Source organism: Anas acuta, chromosome 2 (assembly GCF_963932015.1).
Source record: "Anas acuta chromosome 2, bAnaAcu1.1, whole genome shotgun sequence".
NCBI lineage: Eukaryota > Metazoa > Chordata > Aves > Anseriformes > Anatidae > Anas > Anas acuta.
Genome location: NC_088980.1, coordinates 90896822 through 90916289, shown reverse-complemented (window position 1 = coordinate 90916289; position 19468 = coordinate 90896822). Strand labels below are relative to the sequence as shown.

Below are 19468 nucleotides of genomic sequence, written 5' to 3'. Positions count from 1 at the left end.
ACACTGAATGTAGTTAGTGATATATTCAGGAAATTGTTATCATTTTTTCTCCATCAGTAGATATGATTTGCAAGTAGTGGTAGCTTTGGGGGCAGGTGACTCTGCAGTGTTTTGGTGATTTCATTACATTTTTCTTCTCTCAGTTGTTATACAGACTGAGAATTATCTTCTGTCCCTGTTACATCAGATGTAACTGCAGCCTTCTTCTCATCTCTAATAATGCCATTAGCTTTTATGCATTGTTCCAGGCTGTCTGTAGCTCATCCAGTCCTCTTACAGACGTAGGAAATACATTTGCTTTGCCAGACAACCGCATGCCTTTAGCTCTCTCCTTCTCTAATGAGCAGGTTATTTACAGCACCCATGCTAGAGGCTGTAGTCCTAATGCTGCTTTTTCTGTTTTGCTGCCCTTTGCAACCTGCTGTCTTGCTGAAATTCTCAGTTAATATCCTTTGTCTGTTAGCAATTGTTGCCTTGCCTTTTTTCCTCTGCTTGGCACTGAGAACCCGTTTGGGCATAGGCGGATGCCAGCTAGCTGCCTTCAGTAGGTATGTGCAGCTTCTTTCTGAGGGCATTGCTGCCCTGGTGCAAATTGGAGCCTTTCTGTTTAGAAGGCAGGGCAGCTGCTCAGCTTCCAAACAGAGCAATGTGTTAAATACGAGGGGAAGCAGTGCCAGTGCATCTATCACAGCAGCTGTATTGAGCAGAAGAAACAGGATAAGCAGGATACAGGCAGAAGGGAACAGTGACAGGCAAAGGGTAATGATGTGCAAATTGGCCTCCTTAGCACAAGCAGGTATGAAGCAGGAGTGTGAAGGCCCAGTAAGATTTTTAGGGTGCCAGGCTTCAGGGAAACCAGGTCAAGTGCACATCCAATCTGGTACAGTTCAATAGTATAGAAATGTACATGACCATCAGGCGTTTTGAGTCTAATCTCCAGTAATTACAGCGTACTTTTCATCTACCATTGAATTGTCCCAAATGGGAGAGCTGGAAACATTCATTCTTCCACAGGCTCAGGAGAAGCCAGTGATCTTTTGTTTCTGTTGCCTTTTGTGGTGGTCTTTACTTCCATTAATACCTTCTCATGTGTAGAGCGAGACTTTACCCATTTGCTTGTTTTCATAGGTTGAAGTGCAGCTCTTCTAGACTCTTCTTCCAAGGTGTGTTCCTCATCCCTGATCCCAGCCCCTTTGACCCCATCTCTGAGCTTCTTCTGGGTTGCCTTCATCTTCCAGAAACATATTGCTAGAATTGAAAAGAGTAATTGAAATAAGTCCTGCAGTGCAGCGACCAAAGGTGTGGTAACTGGGATGGAATAACAAATCATTTAAATGGGTATGAAATGTTCTGGGTGCTAGAAGACAAAACTATCGTAAAAACAAGGAAATAGCCCAGGTATTTCAAATGAATAGAGGAAACCTGCAGGCACAATGAATTTTCAGGATGAAAGGAAGCACATCTTTGTAGGGATTCTTCTAGAATTCAATACATTTGTTGGAAATTGACATTTCCTGTTTGTTTTTCTTCTGAAATTTCATGCTAGGTTGAAAGTGATAATGTGATCCATAAATTGGTTGATACTGATATGAATGGAGCAAAAATGAAAGAAGACTGTGAGATTTTGTACTGATAGGTATTGCACAGGAGACCAGATTGACTCGAAGGAGAGAAAATTATTCAATTAATGCGGTCACTTTGAGCATCTAGTCCTTTGAAGTTAAATGCGCTAGCTTACATTGGCAGTTTGAAAACATGCAGAGATGAGTGCCTAAAATTCACGTAGACCTTTGTAATATGCACTGGCAATATTAATGAGTTCCTTCTAACTGTATTTATTCTTGCTTTTATTTGTCTGCCTGTTTCATCTATTTAAGTTTCTCACCTATTTTAAACTTTGTTTCTGATATGAAGGTTGTAAGTGAAGATAATGTCCTTGAAAATAAAGGGTACCTTTAAGAAGCAGCGTGAACCATATTGAGATACGGGAATATGCAAGATAAATGAAGCAAGAGTTTAAACAAGACTGTCTCCTTTCTGTTAAGGTGAATAACCTCTAGTGATTCCAGGTCTAATTTACTGGATTTTACTAGTATATTAGCTATGTGTCAAGGCAGAAGAAAATTGCATCATTAGTATTATTGAGTGCCAGCTCAATAGCATGTTGCTAATGCTTTAGAATTTATTGCAAGCTTTTGGATAGTGAGACTGTTTAGAGGGGTGCTGCGTGCATGTTTGGGATTTCATGAAGACTCCACGGGCTTGTAATGAATACAGTGTTCAGCGTCAATAGTGTTCAAAAGAGCTTTTCAGCACCCAGGCTTTTCTTAGCCATCCTCTTTTCATTTGTCTGTCTTTACCTTTTTAAAGGTGTTTAGTTTTTCACTACGCTTTTTGCACAATACCTGTCATGCAATAAAAGAGGTTTTAGAGATACGAATCGCATATTTGGAAAATCTGTCAAAATTCACAGACCAGATTTTTCTCCCTGGTCCCATAATCTCGTGTGTGGTGCCCCATTCAGGTATGTTTGAGAGTGCTGGCTCTCTGCTGATTGATTCGTTCACACTTCATACCTGCTGCAAAACTCCTACTATTCACTCGCTTTCCATGGCAAGTTCTTTGCAAGGGGAAAAAAATTAGATCTGCCTGACAGGAAGAACTTGTCTGAAGATACTTACAATTGTGCCTTAAATTTATAATAGCTGAAGGTTTGTTACATTTCACACAGATCCTTCTTCAGGTGGAAAGTCAAAACTTGAATCCAAAATACTCTATTAGACTAGAAGCTACTCTGCTAGCTGTGCAGTGCTGGAAGTCCTGCAGTTCCACACTGACATGCTCCACATTCCAAAGTTCCCTGTATAAGCTCATTGGGAAGTATCTCTCTGGCCTTCCAAGAGCTGAAGAGTGGGCCTCATATGATTTTTAGGTATGCCAAAATGCTTAAGGTGAACTCTATTAGTATCATATGCACAGTTTAATACTATAATGCAGAATGTTTTTAATAACATAGGGCTTGTTTTCACCCTTGCAAAATGTATTTATGGGTGGTTTCGACCACTTAATTTTTGTCTGCAATCTCATAAGTGCATTTACAATAATTATTTCGTTTTGGTGGTGTTTTGCCCGTGCTACAAGGGGATTATTTCAGTATTATTGTCCATGGCTGACATAGTTGATCAGAGGAGGCTGGAAGGCTTTGCCCCAGGTTTTCCAGTAGCACTTCCTAGCTGCCTTGAATGGATGTCTTGGTAGGTGGGATGCTGTTGCTTCCCTTTAGGTCTCCCCCTTTCTCTCTTGGGTGGGTGAAAGGTTTAACATGTACCAGTCTCACAGACCATGTTCTGGGCTGCATGCATAGTCAGATGGCAGTGCGTGAGGGTAAATTTCTCTCTAATCAGTGAGAAATCCATTGCTAAAGTCCCTTTTCTTGTTCTCTGTGTTATATTCCAGTAACAAGTATAATAACTGATTCATTTCTGACAGGAGATTAAAATAACCTGATGTATTTGTGCCTCTAAAATACAGGCCAGAAAGTTTTGTAGTTTTTCGGCACCTTGGGCCACACTTGTTAAAACATAAAATGAAGGATACGTAATTCAGCTCACAATAGCAGATCAAATACAAAAGACTTCATCTGAAAAAGTGTAAACCATTTGGGTTTATCTGACCATGTTTGCCTGTTTAAACACCTAAATGGGATGGGATTGCTATAGCAAATAGTACTGTCGTTTAACGTTTGTAATGAACTTCAAAACGAGCTTGATGAAGTATGCTTTTAGTATAAATTGGAGTTAAGCTGCAGTGCCAAAATGTGATATTATAGGTGGTATCCGTAACAATGAAGTGCAAATGAAATTCTGCCTGCTTTTAATTAAATAAGCACACACTCCACTGAGTTTTGGAAATTTAATTCTCTTAATCTGAAGTCTCAGGCCCTGAACAGCTATTGTAATTTTAAAGATAGTGCCGATATGTTTCAAGGCTGTTTATACTTAACAAAATACTCACGGTGTTTTCTTTTGTAAATCTGGGGCCCTTTTGATTTCTTCTGGTGTTTTCTTCTGTCGTGTGAAAAAGAGCTAAGATAACCTTCTTGTTTGTAACCATGGCAGTCAGAGCTGTAACTACAAGAATTAACAAAAGGACTAAAGACTGTCGATTCTGGTGTTTCTGCTGAGAGGCTCTTGGTTGTGGTTGTCTTCTGTAAAAAGCCCGTTGAAATGTGTTCCTGTACATGAGGAAGGTGTGTCTGGTGCTTGAGAGCTGTCGTAGGGCTTCCAAAATGGTGAGGGATTGACCAAAAATTCCTTGCTTGGAAGGGGACCTGCTGTTTTTATACCATGTGGCCTTGGTAAGGGGCCGAAAAGCCAGATGGCTGAAGATGCTCCTATGGTCAGGTCTTAAGGCTTGGAGCAAAGATTCTCCTGATGAAGAGACTTCTACTAGACATAACAAATTTACACGTACCAGCACAAATTACTTCATTTTCAGTGTTGCGGAGAGACTTTAAAGGTTGGACGTGGTGCTTAGGGACATGGTTTAGTGGGTGACATTGGTGGTAGGGGGATGGTTGGACCAGATGGTCTCGGAGGTCTTTTCCAATCTGAATGATTCTCTGATTCTATGACCTGCACAGCTGACTGAATAGGAAAAAAAAACACACCAACAACAAAGCAACAACAACTACAAAAACTGTCAACATTGATAATGATACTGTACTTGTGTATCTTTTGGGAGAAATTGCATGCCTTTTGGGAGAAATTAGCGTGTGCTTCATCCTTTCCCAATCTAACTTCATTGTCATGATTCAAGTTACTACAAACTAAAACAAAGATGATTATTAATTCTATTTTACAAAGGTATGTGATTTGAAGTAAGGTCTGGTTAACCAGCTAATATGTAAAATGCCTCAAGCAATGATGTTTTGTGAGTTTGGTGTACTCAAATTCAAATGATTTGATGGTGGTTTTTGCATCCAAAAGCCTGTAAAAAGTTTTTCAGAGCCTTATGCAAGAGGTGGCAATCGTCCTGAAAATGTTTGTATGTAGCTTATATGTTTTGGAGTTACCTCAGATGTATTTTTACAGCCTAAAGTAATTTTTTTTTTGACCTTCATTATAAGTAATTTAAAAACAGTGGCATATAACATTTTCAATGTCACTCAAATGACTTTCATTTTTAAGACCAATTGAGGTTTACTTGCAATGAATTTGAGTTCACAAACCACTTAAGCCATTACTGTAGCAGAAGCACACTGCCTTTAGGGTGTACTTGTATTTAGCAGAATTGCATTTTGTACCTGTACAGTGAAATTCCCCATATCAAACTGAAACAAAATAAATTGAAGTGAAATACTCATTTTTGTTCTCTGTTTCTACATGGGAGAATTTTGCTGCTGCTGGCATGGCTGTGTTCCTGACCCACGGAGTAGCTATGACAGCAGAATTAGGTAAATAGAGAATTAAATATTTGAGGAAGCTATATGCAACATAACTTCTCAAGAAATCAGAGTTATAGTGTGCAATTAACAGCTTAATGGACCTTTACCTCTTCTAGCAGCTTTTTTTAAATGAGACAGATTGCTTGGCAATGTTTAATAAAAAGTTTGATTACATACAATGTGTAAAATGAAGACTTTAAAATTAAGCATATTCAGAAGTAATTTCTCTCAAGCACACGTAGGTGGCTAGAAAAAGAGAGCATGTGTGAACTTGATAACTTGGAATATAATTACTGAGGTGCAAAGCACATTGTAAGTCATTTAAAATTTGTGAATGACAGCTCTTTGGGACGGTTCAACCACGGTAAAATATAAACGTTGCTAAGCTTGTTTTTACAACCACAGTGAAAGAAATTGCCCTGGTGAGAAAAAGTTTTTGGCATGTGATAGGGCAGGAAAAGGCCGATGACCAAAACCACTGCAGCCAGACTCACCTCAGTTTAATAATGCCTGTGCTGTGTAGCATGTGAGGTCCCCACGAGGCTGGTGTCCTGCTTCCAGAGGTGGGTATGTAAGATGGCAAGAGGAACGTGCCCTTCTCTCTGTGCTATGAGCTGAGGTGGATGCTCAGATTGGGCTGGGGCTGAGTCCTGGATCTGGGGCTGGGAAGCCCAGGAGCCTGGGTATTGCTTGATAGAGAGCAGCTTTCAGAACATAGTTAGTGCTGTCAGGGAGAGTCGTGGTGGATGGCATTCGGCTGTATGTGACTTTCAGCCTAGCAGTGACTTTGGTCTAGCACAACCCTGTCACCCAGGAAAAGCTATTGATTTAATGTAAAGAAGAAAATGAGAATCTTAAATTCTTCCTAGGAAATTGTTAGAAGATTATTATGGTGTTATGCAACGTTTTAGGGTCTGTTAGACCTATTAGGAAATGAATACGTATTCCTCTGGTGCCTTGCTAGCCCCACTGCTACTGAATTTTCTGAGCTTGAAGTGTTTATAGATTGATAAGCACAATCTGTTAGATGCTAATGGTACTTATTTGCTTATTTATGTAAGTAATTTTAAATGGAACCTCTTACCATTGTACTAGGTGCTTTGCAGAAAAAATAAAAACATAAATTACATAAGCTACCTGCAGCGGGTAGAGTAAGCCAGGGCTTCTGAGAAAAGTGACCACTAAAGCACATAGCTGAGTTATCTGCAATAAAACTAAGGACAGAGAAAGATGCAAGTCAGATAAGGATAACTTTTTATTTTTGCATCAATAGGATACAAAATTAAATGATGGGTTTGTATACTGTATTCTAGGTTTCTGCAGCAGTTCGTTCCAGGCTGAAAAGATGAATGAATTGGAAACAGGGTTCTGGTAAATTTGATCATGTTTTCTGTGTTTCTTCCCCTTTCCTTAACAGCTTTGTTCTACATATTTGCTCACAGGTTTGTCTGCTGATGCAATAAAAACACGAAGGGAGCATTATGTTTTCCTTCTGCTACTGTGGGCAGGTGCAAATGGCGACAGGAAAGAACATTGCAACACCGAGCAACATTGAATGCAGAGCCATATTTTTGTGAGCTGTTCTACCTGTGCAGTCTCTGTGATGTGGGCAGAAGGCAGGTATTGTGAAGGAAACAAACAAACACAGTAAGATTGAATCTGGGGGTGGTAGGCTGCCGAAGAAGAAAACTGGTCTCTACATACACGATTTGTCTATAATTCTTTGGAGCAGACTGAGATGAGAGGCCCTAGAAACATCTTGACACCCCGGAGTCCTCTTATGCTGTTATGCAGCTGCCATGATTTTATTTTATATTTTTCTTCACTCCTGTAACCAACTCTTTAAGATATTTTTAAGAAATTCTGTTTGAGAAGTTTCTCAGTTTCAGGTTTTTTTGCAGCTTTTTGCTGCTGAGTTCTAGATTTTAGGACTTTTTGGCCTTTTTTTATCTCCTCAAACTTTCTTGCATAGGATAAGACCAATCTCTTATTTGTCCAGGGAAGAGTTGTACTTTAAGGAGAAAGAAGTGTGGTGGACATTCTTCACTGCTTCCTATGATCTTCAATTTTTTTTCCCGTTTGTTTCATATTCAAAGTGTTATTTTGTCATTTTGTAGGCTGGATTGGTTTTACCTGGATATTCTTACTCCTAAGCTCCTTTTCTGTGATTTCACTGGCAGCTGCAACACTTGGAGACATACTTAGAAACAGCTGTGTGACCTCGCTTATGTCCTGTCATTGCCTACGTAAGATAGACCTTGAAATCAGCCCTGCTGATTCTGAATATCTTCTAGAAAAGCAGCAGTCCCTTACTTCTAGCCAGGTGCCTGCTTTGAGAATATTTGAAAGGGATGCTGTGGACATCGGAATTGTGTAATGGCAGCAAGCTTTCAAAAATACTCTGCATTTAATAAACTGGTAACCAAATAATAACAAAAGAAACCCAAACTACATGACAGTATTTATGATTCCTACATCTGTGTGGGACTCTGGTCCTGTAGCTGGGCCTGTATCTTCTGTCTGAGCAAAGAGATTTGGCCTCTGTCTTGTTCAACAAGAGGGAAACTCCTTGCGCTGACTGTGAAATTAAAACTTGAGGTTGTGGGTGCTAAAACCCGCGGCTGAGACTTCTGCTCCCAAGAGGGAACCTGGCACGGTAGCTGTAAATATTATTAACCTCCGTGATACTACTGGGGGTTCTGCAATATCTCTCTTTTTGTTTTTCAAAGCTTCTGGATTGACAGCACTACTGAAGACTATAGTAGGCTTCTTAGTAGGCTGCAATGGGCATTTTGATTCCCTGCCTGGTCCCTGTGTATGTATGGCTTGGCTGCCACAGAGGGCATGCTTCATAGCAGCAGCCTGCCCACTTTTCCCCCCACCAGAGGTACTTGGGTCTCTTTAAGCTGCAACTGATCAAGCCAGCAAGTTTTTCAGTGTACCAGTTTACAGTTTAGTGTCTCAGATCTCTTCCCATCAGTCACATTGATTTGAAATTTGTCAGCATCCACAGGAGGAGTTTAGGGTAGAGATGCTACCAGATGTTGTGTGGTAGTGTAAAGTTACCCCTTCCACATCCCTAAAGAAGCTAAAATTATCTCTGTGTTTTAGCTGTATAATCCTCTGAGATTTTACTGTGACAATACACTTGTCTGAGCAGCACAGAGAGGTTGCACCAACAACAGAGTTGAGGTTAGATAATCAGAGGGAAGCAGATGTGAGAAGTAGAAATACATAATGTAGATTCTACGTGTGTACGTCTAGCAGAGGTCCCCAAAATACTTTCCTAAGCAGACTTTTCTGCCTGATTTGGGCCCAGGGTTTGAACCTTTCTTTTTTCCCCAAGGATTCCACTAACCATTGGTCAAGAGAATTGATCCCTAAAATACTGCTTTGATCCAATGGATGTTATATGGGAAACAACTGCAAAGTCAGGGAGGAAGGTAGATGCACATTTTCTCTATCTGTCTCTCTTACCTAGATTGTATCATATTGGAGTTACATGAGCTTCCTGGTCTGATAAGGGTGATAAAAGTCAGTCTCTTGCATAATAAATGAGGTAGTTTCTTTTTTGATGGGGGTTCAGCTGGTCTATTTATTCATTTTGCCTGTCTTAAAGAGTTTGGTTTTATCCTATGTCAGACATGGAAATGAAAATCACAAGAACTTGTGGGTTCCAGAAAGTCTGTTCTCCCCAGATCCTCTGCCAGTCAACATTTCTATTCCTGAAAACCTGGAACAATGACCTATGAAGTTTTTGTTTGTTTGTTTGTTTGTTTGTTTTTTGCTCTGGTAACTGCAAAGGCCCAGAATGCTGCCTGGAAGACCTTCCACCTTGCATCTGTTGCACTATCAGGCTTAGCCTGCTTTCTGCCTAAGTCCCTAGAATTGGTTTCTTGCCAAGCAGAGGAAGATGTGCACGGTTGTAAAATATTGAAGCCTCTGAATGTACCTAATATATAAAGGTGTTTTAGTAGTGGATACGTAAATTGATATGGTGCCTGGGTTTTTATCCAGTAAGAATCAATATAAACCTGTCTTCCTTTTGTCACTGATTCTGAATTTAATTTTCTATACATAAGCATCTTAAATTGATTGCACAATACAAATGTCTTGCAGCTTTGAGCACAAATGATTGGATTGTAGCAATTGATCTGCTTACATTATTTGATAATAGCTGCAAGCCTTTGTATTTAATTCACGAAGGATCCACATTCTTTATGTGAAAAGTTCCTTCAAATTTTATAGTTTGTTCTATACACACAAAGCTACAGTGTCTGTACTGCCGTAAGTGGCTTCCAATTCCTTTGGAAAACTTGTGTGTAGAGTTGTCAATATTTATTTGTTTATGTACCCACTGTAGTTTAGACGTGCTGGAAGGGGTGGGGGGACTGCTTCATTTAGCTTTGGCACTGAGATCTGTGTAGATGTCATGCAATGGATTCTTCCCCATAGTATGGGAGCATGTGTTGCTGGTACTAAACGTATACCTAGATCCTTTTCCTCTGGTCTCCCTATCTTTCCTAAGGTCTGTGAACCAACAATGTGTTTCTTTTTGCAGATCTGAAGCCATAAGAGATTTTATGAATGATAACTGTTATTCCTATTTAAGTGAAAATGCCTTATTCTTACCATAATGAAGAAAGCAATATCACGTGACAAATGAATGTGCACTATATGCATGATCTGAAAATGCTTCCACTTCCCTGTTCTTGTACAATATTTGAGTTTATTTGAAAAATGAGGAAGACAGGGAAAAAATGTTTAGCCTTGTGGAACAGTGCTAGAGTGTCTGTTTAATTATACCTGGAAGCTTGTTGCTATCTGAAGTGTGCTAAAGTCAATCAGTTCTTTTCAGAAGGTTTTCTGGGAGCCACTGAGGGTCATGGATGTGAGGGGGTGGAGAATCCTCAGCTTTCAAAGCAGATTTTGCAGTGTAATGAGAAGACAATCCCATCAAAAGCAAGTGTGTGCTTCTTTCTTCTGCTTGCAGAGTTTCAGGGACAGGGGACTGGAGGAGTCCTGTAGGTTCTCCAAGAGCTGTTGCTAATTCATCGCTGAATCTCACATACCGTTTTGGCGTTGTTGGGGCTTGTATCTCAGCGACAAAAAATGTTCTAAAATCAGCATTGCCAAAATCTCTGCCGTGCTGTTCTCATCATTAAATGCACGTATGTTATAGGACAGACTGTCCTTGACTCGGGTACATTAGCATTCCCTTAACACTCAATATTTTAAGGTAGACAGTGATGGAAGAGGGGGAACGCTGTGTTTTTTTCCTTGTAGTTTGCAGATGGGCAAGTATGGTACAGGAAAGTAAAATGACTTGCTCAAGATCACTCAATTAATTAATATATGAAGTAGATCCATAGATCTCCCAAGTCCCCCTCAGTAGCTGAATCTCCAGGCAGTGTTTTGTCTTGTGCAGTGTGAATATATACACAAAAGTAATTCTCTTTAATCAACATCACATTCAATATACAACAATATCTGCACTACTTCTTCTTTCCCATTGTTGTTGAATTTTAATATCTATTTTTGATAGCCGGAGAAACCTTCCTGTGGACAAAGAAGAGACAAGATCTTCCTTATTCCTTCTTTGTTGTAGCTCCTGCGTACTTAGCATCCTTCCCATCCCACTGTAGCCTGTCAGTACTTTCAGAGCTGCTGATTGTACCTGTTCACACCATTACCTGGGTAGAAGTAGCAGTGGAAATCTGGTAGTTTTGGCACTTCCTAAAGGCTTGTGGGTTGTGCCTTTCTCTCCTCTTTAGATACCCCTGCGTAAGTCTGTAAATATATGTTTATATATAGATATGCATAGAAATTACCAGGAAACTCATACGGTGTAGTTATATATTTGATACTCATATTGATAGCCAACATTACCCCAATTTACAAGAAGGGTAGGAGAGAAGAATCTGAAAATTACAGACATTTTAGAATAACCTCAATACCTGGAAAAAAATAGGAGAAGATTATCGTGGGAGCTATTGAAAGACAAAGGATAAAGCAGTCATCAGGCCCGGGCAGCACAGGTTCATGAAAGGAAAGTCCTGTCTCACCCATTTGGGAGGACAATAGATGTTGTTTTTTCTGAGTGTCCATAAGGCCTTTGATGCTGTCCGGCACAGTATCCTCCTGGACAAATTATCCAACTCTTCACTACAAGGGGTTGTAGTGAACGAGGCTGCATCGAGCTGGTGGCAGGTCACCAGCTTAATGTTCCCCAGGGCTCAATTTTGGGACCAGTTCTGTTCAATATTTTTATCAATGAGGTAGATGCAGGAATGGGATGCCTCCTTAGTAAAATTGCTGATGATACTCAGCTGGGAGGTGCTGCTGACCCTCTTACAGGACAGGAGGACTTGCAGAGGTGCTCATTTTTTCTCCCTGGTATCTTGTGACAGGACGCATGGTGATCACTGAAAGCTGTGTTAGGGGAGGTCCAGACTACACCTGAGGAAAAACTTCCTTAATAAGAAGGTAGTTAGACACTATAAGAGGATCCCTAGAGAGGTGGTTGATACCCCATGCCTGTCTGTATTTAAGAGGCATTTGAATAAGAAGGCCTTGCGGTAACTAAACATTCTTGCCCAGATTTTACTTCTCCCTCCAAATCTTGAAAGATTTTAAAACAGAAAAGAAACATTGTTTGGATCAATGGAAATGATTTGACTTTGACCATTTTTGTCACCTTAAAAGTTGAACCAGAAGATCGTAATTTTTCATTCATGAAAGTCGAAGCATTCCCCGCTGTCTCTCCAGACAGACTTTGACCTTTCACAGCGCTATGGCTAGATGGAAATAAGCCTTTTGTGAACTTCCCTACCTCTTTTGCACACAGAGCCTGCAGCAAACCTACCCATTACTTGCTGATGTTTTTGTGCGTGCCTTTGTGAGGACCCAGTGTGCAAGTGTGTGCTTATCTGCCATCACCTACCTGGAATGCGAAAGGCATTAATGTAAAGGATTTTTTTTCCCCATCAGAACATTAAAAAATGAAATTCAGCTGATGATACGATTAAATGCTGCTGTTTCTGTGGAAATGGAATTCATTTTGTCAAATGCTGATGTTGGGGAGTTAATACTTTTTGTGTGACAAGCCAACGTACTTGGGCATAAAGTACTGAGAACCTGTTAATTAAACCGGTCGCATCATTTTGTCACTATTTGTGTCCTAGTAAGTCAGTTCTGTTTGCTAATTTTAACTGTCTCAAGTTGAGATTGATACCTAAGGTAAGGTGGGATAAGTCACATTAATTACATGTATTTTTAGTGCAAAAGCAGGATGGTAGGGAGAAAGATGGTGGTAAGAAAGGTGTGTGTGTTGTGTTTTTTTTTTCTTTTTTTTTTTTTTTTTCCCAGAAAGGATTAAACAAGAGTGATATTGATAGCTGTTACTACTGCTATGATTCTGAAAGTGGAAGAAATAATCATATTACCATAGTGTAGAAACCTGAGTGGAGCAGTGAGTTACATAAAGCAATCTACACCATAGAAAAGCAGGAAAATGTTATCGAGTCTACGGTGTGAGTCCCACCTGGGTTTGTCAGAAGCAGTCATCCCAGCACAGCTGGGGCACCCTTCGGTCAGGGATCAAAGCTGGCTAACTCACTGCCATCAGTGAGAACTCTAAGAAGGTGGTAGGTTTTGGGGTCGGTGGGGGAGGAGAGGGAAATACAGTGCTGGGTTTCATCACTGTATTTCTTTCTTCCATCGGTGAGGCAGTGAGTTTCCCATGATCTTCAGGTCAGTATAAACAACTGTGGTATGTGTGACTGGAGACAATATATAACAAATGCTCTGGCCTTTGCAAATTATATAACTAGCATGTTATTTAATATGGATTTCAACCTTAAATAAATAAATACAAACTATTTTATTCACAGAAAGCAAGCATGACAAGGAACGTGCAGAAGTAGAATTTTGTTGCACTTCACAAACTTACTTAAAGCTTACTTTTGCGGAGGTCGTAAAATAACTGATATAATTTCTCAGTTATGTTTTAAGTAGTTGGTAGGAAAATACAGTGTTAGCATCCATACCTCTTCTGAATAAATGAAAATGAGAAGAGCTCTTATTTGCAGAAGTCAGTGCATTGCTGTCTGTGCTGTAGCCCCTTTAGGGGAGATCAAGTGATGCTGGCAGCATACCTGTGTGTTTCACAGCCTATTCTTTAGCTTCTTTTCAATTTACAGGTTTTTTTTGAATGACTTCAATACATTGGAGAAATAAAACTACATGAGTGCATGGTAGTAAAAACTTGTTTTCTATAATCAGACTAGAATAAGGCAGATACAGAGTCATCTTTATGCACAGTTCAGTATTGCTGTAGAGAGTTTAGGATACATTAAAATGAATTCTTCCCTTGAGAGAATATGCCAGCCATTTCCTTAATGGTGTTTTAAGAGGAGGCTAAGGGCTGTTTTGCATTTATCCATAGCTGTAAAAACCATGAAATGGTGAAACTTTTGTACTAGCTTTCAATGGTGGAAGCTGAACTGTAGTGTTGAAAGCTATGCCAAGCGGTCTGCTGGCTCACTTATGGTTTTCACAAATGCCTTCCTCATTGCAAGGCTAGAGCAAGCTGGTGTGAGAAAGAGGAAAGATAAATTCACCTGTACTAGAGCTCCCAACATCACTTTTAGGGCTACGTCTCAACCTGGCAGTCAAACAAGGAGAGCTGCAGCTGGATCTTTCATTAGCAGAGGACAGTTGTCTTATCAGAAGCAAAGAAATTGATGTAAGTAATGAATAATTTTCTTCTTTGTGCTTGGCTCTATTTAAAAAGTGAAGAGTAAAGTTTATTTTCTGAGAGGTCTAGGAGGGAGATTTATAAAGGGCATATATTTCTCACTAAGAAAACTTATTAAAGCAAAATATTAGGCAAGTGAGTGTGAAGGAGCCCCAGGTGCAGAGGTGAAAAATAGAGCAGGAAATGTTGGAAGGAGTTACTCCTTCCTCTGGTGTTGTGCCTTAGCACCAGGCAGGTTTGTGCACATTAGAGTGAGCCTCCCTTGTGCATCGCAGAGTTAAACTCAGCCACAAGACAGCTACTGATGTGCCAGATGCACCATTACTACATTTAATACATCTTAAAACATAAAGCAGGAGTGTATGTCAGTGAATAATAAGTACTGAAGAGGGAGGGGAACGTGTAGGTTGTGGTCTTTTTAGCAGTGTGAGGTGTTCTCCTGGTTGAGAAGTGTGGTAATGGAAGAGTGCAGTCCAGGAGCACTGATGGGGATCCACGATCAAGAATATTCAAAGTACCACAAGTGAGACTGTAAGTACTGGCTGGGGTAAGTCTGAAGTTAAGTCTCAAAGCAGAAATGCAACACTCTACGTGTGATGTACTCAGCACAGCAGCACAAATGAAATACAGCATGTTCTAATTCAGAAAGCGTGCACTTCAGCCAGTGTCTGAAATTAAATCCTGTTAGGTTAAATTCTCAATACCTGGGTAACTGTTGTGATGTACTATTAAAACACTATCTTGTTATATTCTTAAGTGAGGTCTCCATACTGAAGCAACCTTGCTTTTTATAGTTTGCTGGCTAAAACTTTTGAGTGCTCTGTTTCTTCACTTTTCAAGACATTGCTGTTAAGTTGTCCCTTAAATGTATCACAAGATACCCCACTGATTATTATTGCATTAATAATACATCTTCAAAGTTTGCAGTTTGTAGGCTTGCGTACGTAACTTTGTAGCATTCCAGGTATTACAGACATGCTGTGACATTTTGACTGGCAAGGTTAAAACATTCATTATATTAGAAGTTAGTGAGCTAATCATAGATTGGGAGTTTGCAAGAATTAGGATTCTTGCTAATATGCTGAATTTTTGTAGCTTTTTGCAGTCTTTCTCCCCACGTAGAATGTGGAGATAATATCAGATTGGAAATAATATCGGATTGAGTTACACAGGTGTTCTGCAGCTTAGTAAGAGGATACTTGTTATTTTCTTAAGACTTTTTGAATGGAAAATAATATATTGGAACAAATTGTTTTAGAAAAAATCAGGCCTTAATTTTAGAAATACGTGCATCCAAACTGTTAAGTTCAATGTTATAGATTGAGTGTATCTTTTATCTCTGGACAGTTCAAAGACAGGATTACAGGATGACATTTTTTTTAGAAAAAATATCTCAGGCTTATACAAGTAGCATAGACTCCTTTTGATGGTTTGCTGTGAGATAGATGTTGCTAAAATCCTGCAAGGTCTGTGAACAAGTGCAGTTAACAAGGCCTAAGGTGTCAGTATTCAGAATTGCAAAGTCATTTGAGAGTCTGCTAAATCATTGTAAAATGTCAGGCATACAGCTGAGGATTAAGCTCTGTTTATATGGATGCTTCTGTTGCTCTTACTTCTGAAATCTTGGGAGGGGAGAGGACAGGTTCACAGTCAGTAATGCTTTTGTCTTCATGGAAGGCCCTCTGCAGTACTTGCTTGTAGTGAGTAAAGATGAGTGGTGATGAAATGAAGCATTTCTTTTCCCCATCTGTGAAATTCTGCACCCTTTCCAGGCCTCAGAAAAAAGAAAAGGGGAGGACCCCACTGATCCCACTCTCCTGTATGTGTATAAATTCATTGTCTGTAAGGAGTTTGCCAGTTTACAGTGGTGCTGACTGGGAGGATCAGTCTTGTTACTTGTGCTGCTGAAATATGTTATATACTTTGTTATTGCTACTGATAACAGGAAAAAAAAAATTAGAAAGGCCCCCCTACTTTTTTCTTTTTCCCCTTGTGTAAGAGGGAAGGGTACATAGTCAGGAGTTTTCTGTGAAAACCTAGGATTGTGACAAGCAATAGAAGTTAATAATTGCCAACCACACTGCAAGTTACAATGGCTTGTTTGCAAGCTGTTCGACGTTGTCTCTGTGACCTGGGCATTGTGGTCTTGGCAATGCGGTGAGGTCAGGGTTTTGTCACCGTGATCCCTTGTACCTTGATTTCAATCAGTGATAGTCCATTGCCTGGATTTGCATTTTTCTTCTCACATGTTCTTCTACCTCAAAGGGTTAAGTGAGGCAGCTTGCATTGATAATTTCTAAATAATTCAAGTCTGATTGCACACATTGTGAAAAATGATGGGTTTTAAATTACACACATTTGGAAATAATTTCTCCAACACACAGATGGCTTGGATAGACAAAAAGAAAAAGTGAACCTAATAACTTATTGAAGAGGAAACTGTGTACACTACCATTCTGACATTTATGTAGCTTGGTGGGGGACTCGAAATGTGTCATTTAAAATGCCCAGGCTTTATACAGTTCAAAAGTGTTTGTTCTCCTGTGAAGCTCAAGTAAGTTTATAGCAGTTAGCTTGGCATCTGTACTGAGAGATACATGAAAGATACAATCAGTAAAGTATGAAAGGTTAGCAACTTTGTTAATGCAAACCAACAGGATTTCACAGAAAACAGATCTTGTTTGGCTGAGATCATTTTCTGAGTTTAATTGGTATAAATAGCTCTTGACATAGTAGACTTCTGATAGGCATTTGACTTAGCACTGAACAGCATTTTCATGTCTTTATTTGTTTTAAAGGTTCTGTGCCCAAAGATGAAGAGCAGATTTTCCTTCTACCGAATAAAGATCTATAATTTGGAGTGAGTGACTCCAAAAGATTTGAGATGCATGAAAATAACTGACATATGCTGCACTTTTGCTGCTAGCACATACAAACGGAGGGATTTTAATCAAAAGGGATTGCTCAGCCAGTTGAGGAAAACTGTCGTGTATAAGGCAGAAAGAAAGAATGCAGGTAAAAGGTACAGCCCAAATTTTTATTTGTTTGCTTTCAGTGTAGCAGTCAAATAGCAGCAAAGGAAGTTGAGTTTACAAAATATGACAGGGTCTCTCATATTTGATATGAGATGCAAATACATAATACAAGATGCAAAGGTACTGTGATCTGGACTAGAATATGCTAAAACTTCTATAAACAGTGGTGAAGGTACTCCCACAGAACATGTACATTTATAAAAAGTATTTTCTAAGATACAGGGGCACCTTAGACACCCTGACACATTATATAATGTTTGCTTTCACTAATAGTTCCCACTGAAATCAATAAAAATGCATATAGAGCAAGATAATACTCAGTTAAAGCTAGGGTGCCTTAACCCAAACCAGTACAAATATTTGCCAGATGAAGCAGTGGAATGTACAAAGCTTATTTGTAAGTTTACTGGAAAGGTTGAGGTCTACTTAAGCCATGAGTGTTTGTTTTTTTTTTCTCCTTGGCAAAAGAAACCGTATTTCATAATCATTCTTCTTTCTCAGTTCTTTCTTTCAGTGTTGATAAGGACTGTATGTAGAAACATTCCACGATATGAGAGTCAATCCTCTGAAGCTATTTAATGGTATTCTCACATGGTCACCAATATTTTCACTGGGAGAGATACCCTGTGTCTGTTGCTGAAGTATTATTATTATTAGTATTATTATTATTAATGTATTCTGAAAACTGGGGAAAGATTCTGGATTTAGTAAGGCTGTCTGCAGCTGGCTGTTGACAGTGGAAAAAGGAAAAAAAAAAAAAAAGTGACCACTGAATGCCCTGTGGCGTTCTGTGCCTCCTGACAAGTTGTATTTTTTAATGCCTTGGAGATCTTCACAACTTGCTCTTCTCTCACATGATGTACCTCTGAGACTTGCAGCTTGACCTGACTTGCTTTTTAATAGAGAAGAAATACACAAGTAGAAAAATGACACCCTCAAACCATTATTTAAGACCCCAAGAACCCCACAGATCTTTCCTTTGCATAAAAGATAACCGATCACAGTGCATTGTTAGGAAATATTTTTTCTTTTAGCCAGCTATGAGCAAAAAGATTTTCTCACGTTTTATCTGTAACAAACTGATGAAACTGTCTCTCTATGGGTAGCTTAATGAAATAAATCAAGATACAAAGAGGACATTGGCTAGACAAAGGGGGCATAAGTTGTATTTGAATTTCAGTCCATTTTGAGTTTCACTGGTTTGGAGCAGAAAGTTAAGAGAGGTCAAAAGTTGCATCAGTGCAAATGAAGAGGATCCGTATTCATGAAGATCTTTCTGTTTTCTAATGAGGTCTACTTACATGAGATAGGTTTGGTAGTTTCCACCTTACGTGGCATTTGTATTACATGTTGTGAAAATCACCGTTCTTCTTTTGCTGTTGCATAAGGAACTATAATTAATGTCTCTTGACACCTGAGGCTGACTCCCATTATTTCAGCTGGAGTGAAAAACATCTTTCAGACTGTATGTAGGCACGTCTGCTCAGGATGACACAGGGCTTCCATCTTTTCAAAAGAATTTTTATTTCTGCTATATTTAGCATCCTGTAGTTCAGTTGGAAGGGACCTGCAAAGATCACCGAGTCCAAATGCCGCTATTTGGGAACAGTGATTTAGAAATTCATGTTTGGTCACAGCCATTGTACTTGTAATTCATTGTCTGAGTAACAAAGAGAAGATGAAAATAACTTAGAGATTTGAAGAGCTAGCTTTGTGGCTTGCCTGTATCACAAGATCACATTTTATTTGTATGTACAGTTGTTTATTTACAGTTAATGCAGCAATCTGTTAGTGCAGGCAACAGATACATCTCCATCTTCACGGAACACTGAAGCCTAATTGCCAGTAATTAGAGTATTAGATGTTGAAAAGTGCTCTATTTTCACTGAGCTGGAAATAAGAGTTTGAAGTTACAGGCAACATTTTTGGTTAAAAGCAATTGTTTTTCCGCACCTGAAGTGGATATCACGACGATTTCCTCACTTCTCACAATGATCTAATTAGGGATTTAGAGTTCTTGTTAATTTGGGTTTAGTAAAAGCCTTCTTTTGTCAGTACCATGGACTTCAGTGAAATTTGGTTCAAGTTAAGGACAGAAGTCAGTGCCACTGTTCTTACTGATTTAATAGATGTTGCCTTGCACCTGTTTATAGGAGCACAATCTTTTTGCAAAGAGGAAAGGATTTATATACATATCTTCCTTGACCTTATCTTAACATTTACTATAAT

At 39.3% G+C, this 19468-nt stretch overlaps 1 protein-coding gene across 8 annotated transcripts in view; it reads left to right on the top strand.

Moving 5' to 3' along the window:
* MOCOS (molybdenum cofactor sulfurase) overlaps positions 1-19468 on the top strand; it is a 271527-nt gene that overhangs the window by 87135 nt on the left and 164924 nt on the right. Inside the window, exons 1-2 of one of the 8 annotated variants that reach the window (XM_068671169.1) lie at positions 14106-14192; positions 14627-14735. The exons of 5 other annotated variants lie outside the window; for them this stretch is intronic. Coding sequence is in view for 1 of the 3 variants with exons in the window: in XM_068671166.1 (XP_068527267.1) it covers positions 13188-13198 (11 nt within the window). In the remaining 2 variants the exon portion in view is untranslated. Of the gene's footprint in view, positions 1-13172; positions 13199-14105; positions 14193-14626; positions 14736-19468 lie in introns of those variants that run through there. 2 more of the 8 variants (XM_068671166.1, XM_068671170.1) reach the window with 2 other exon arrangements.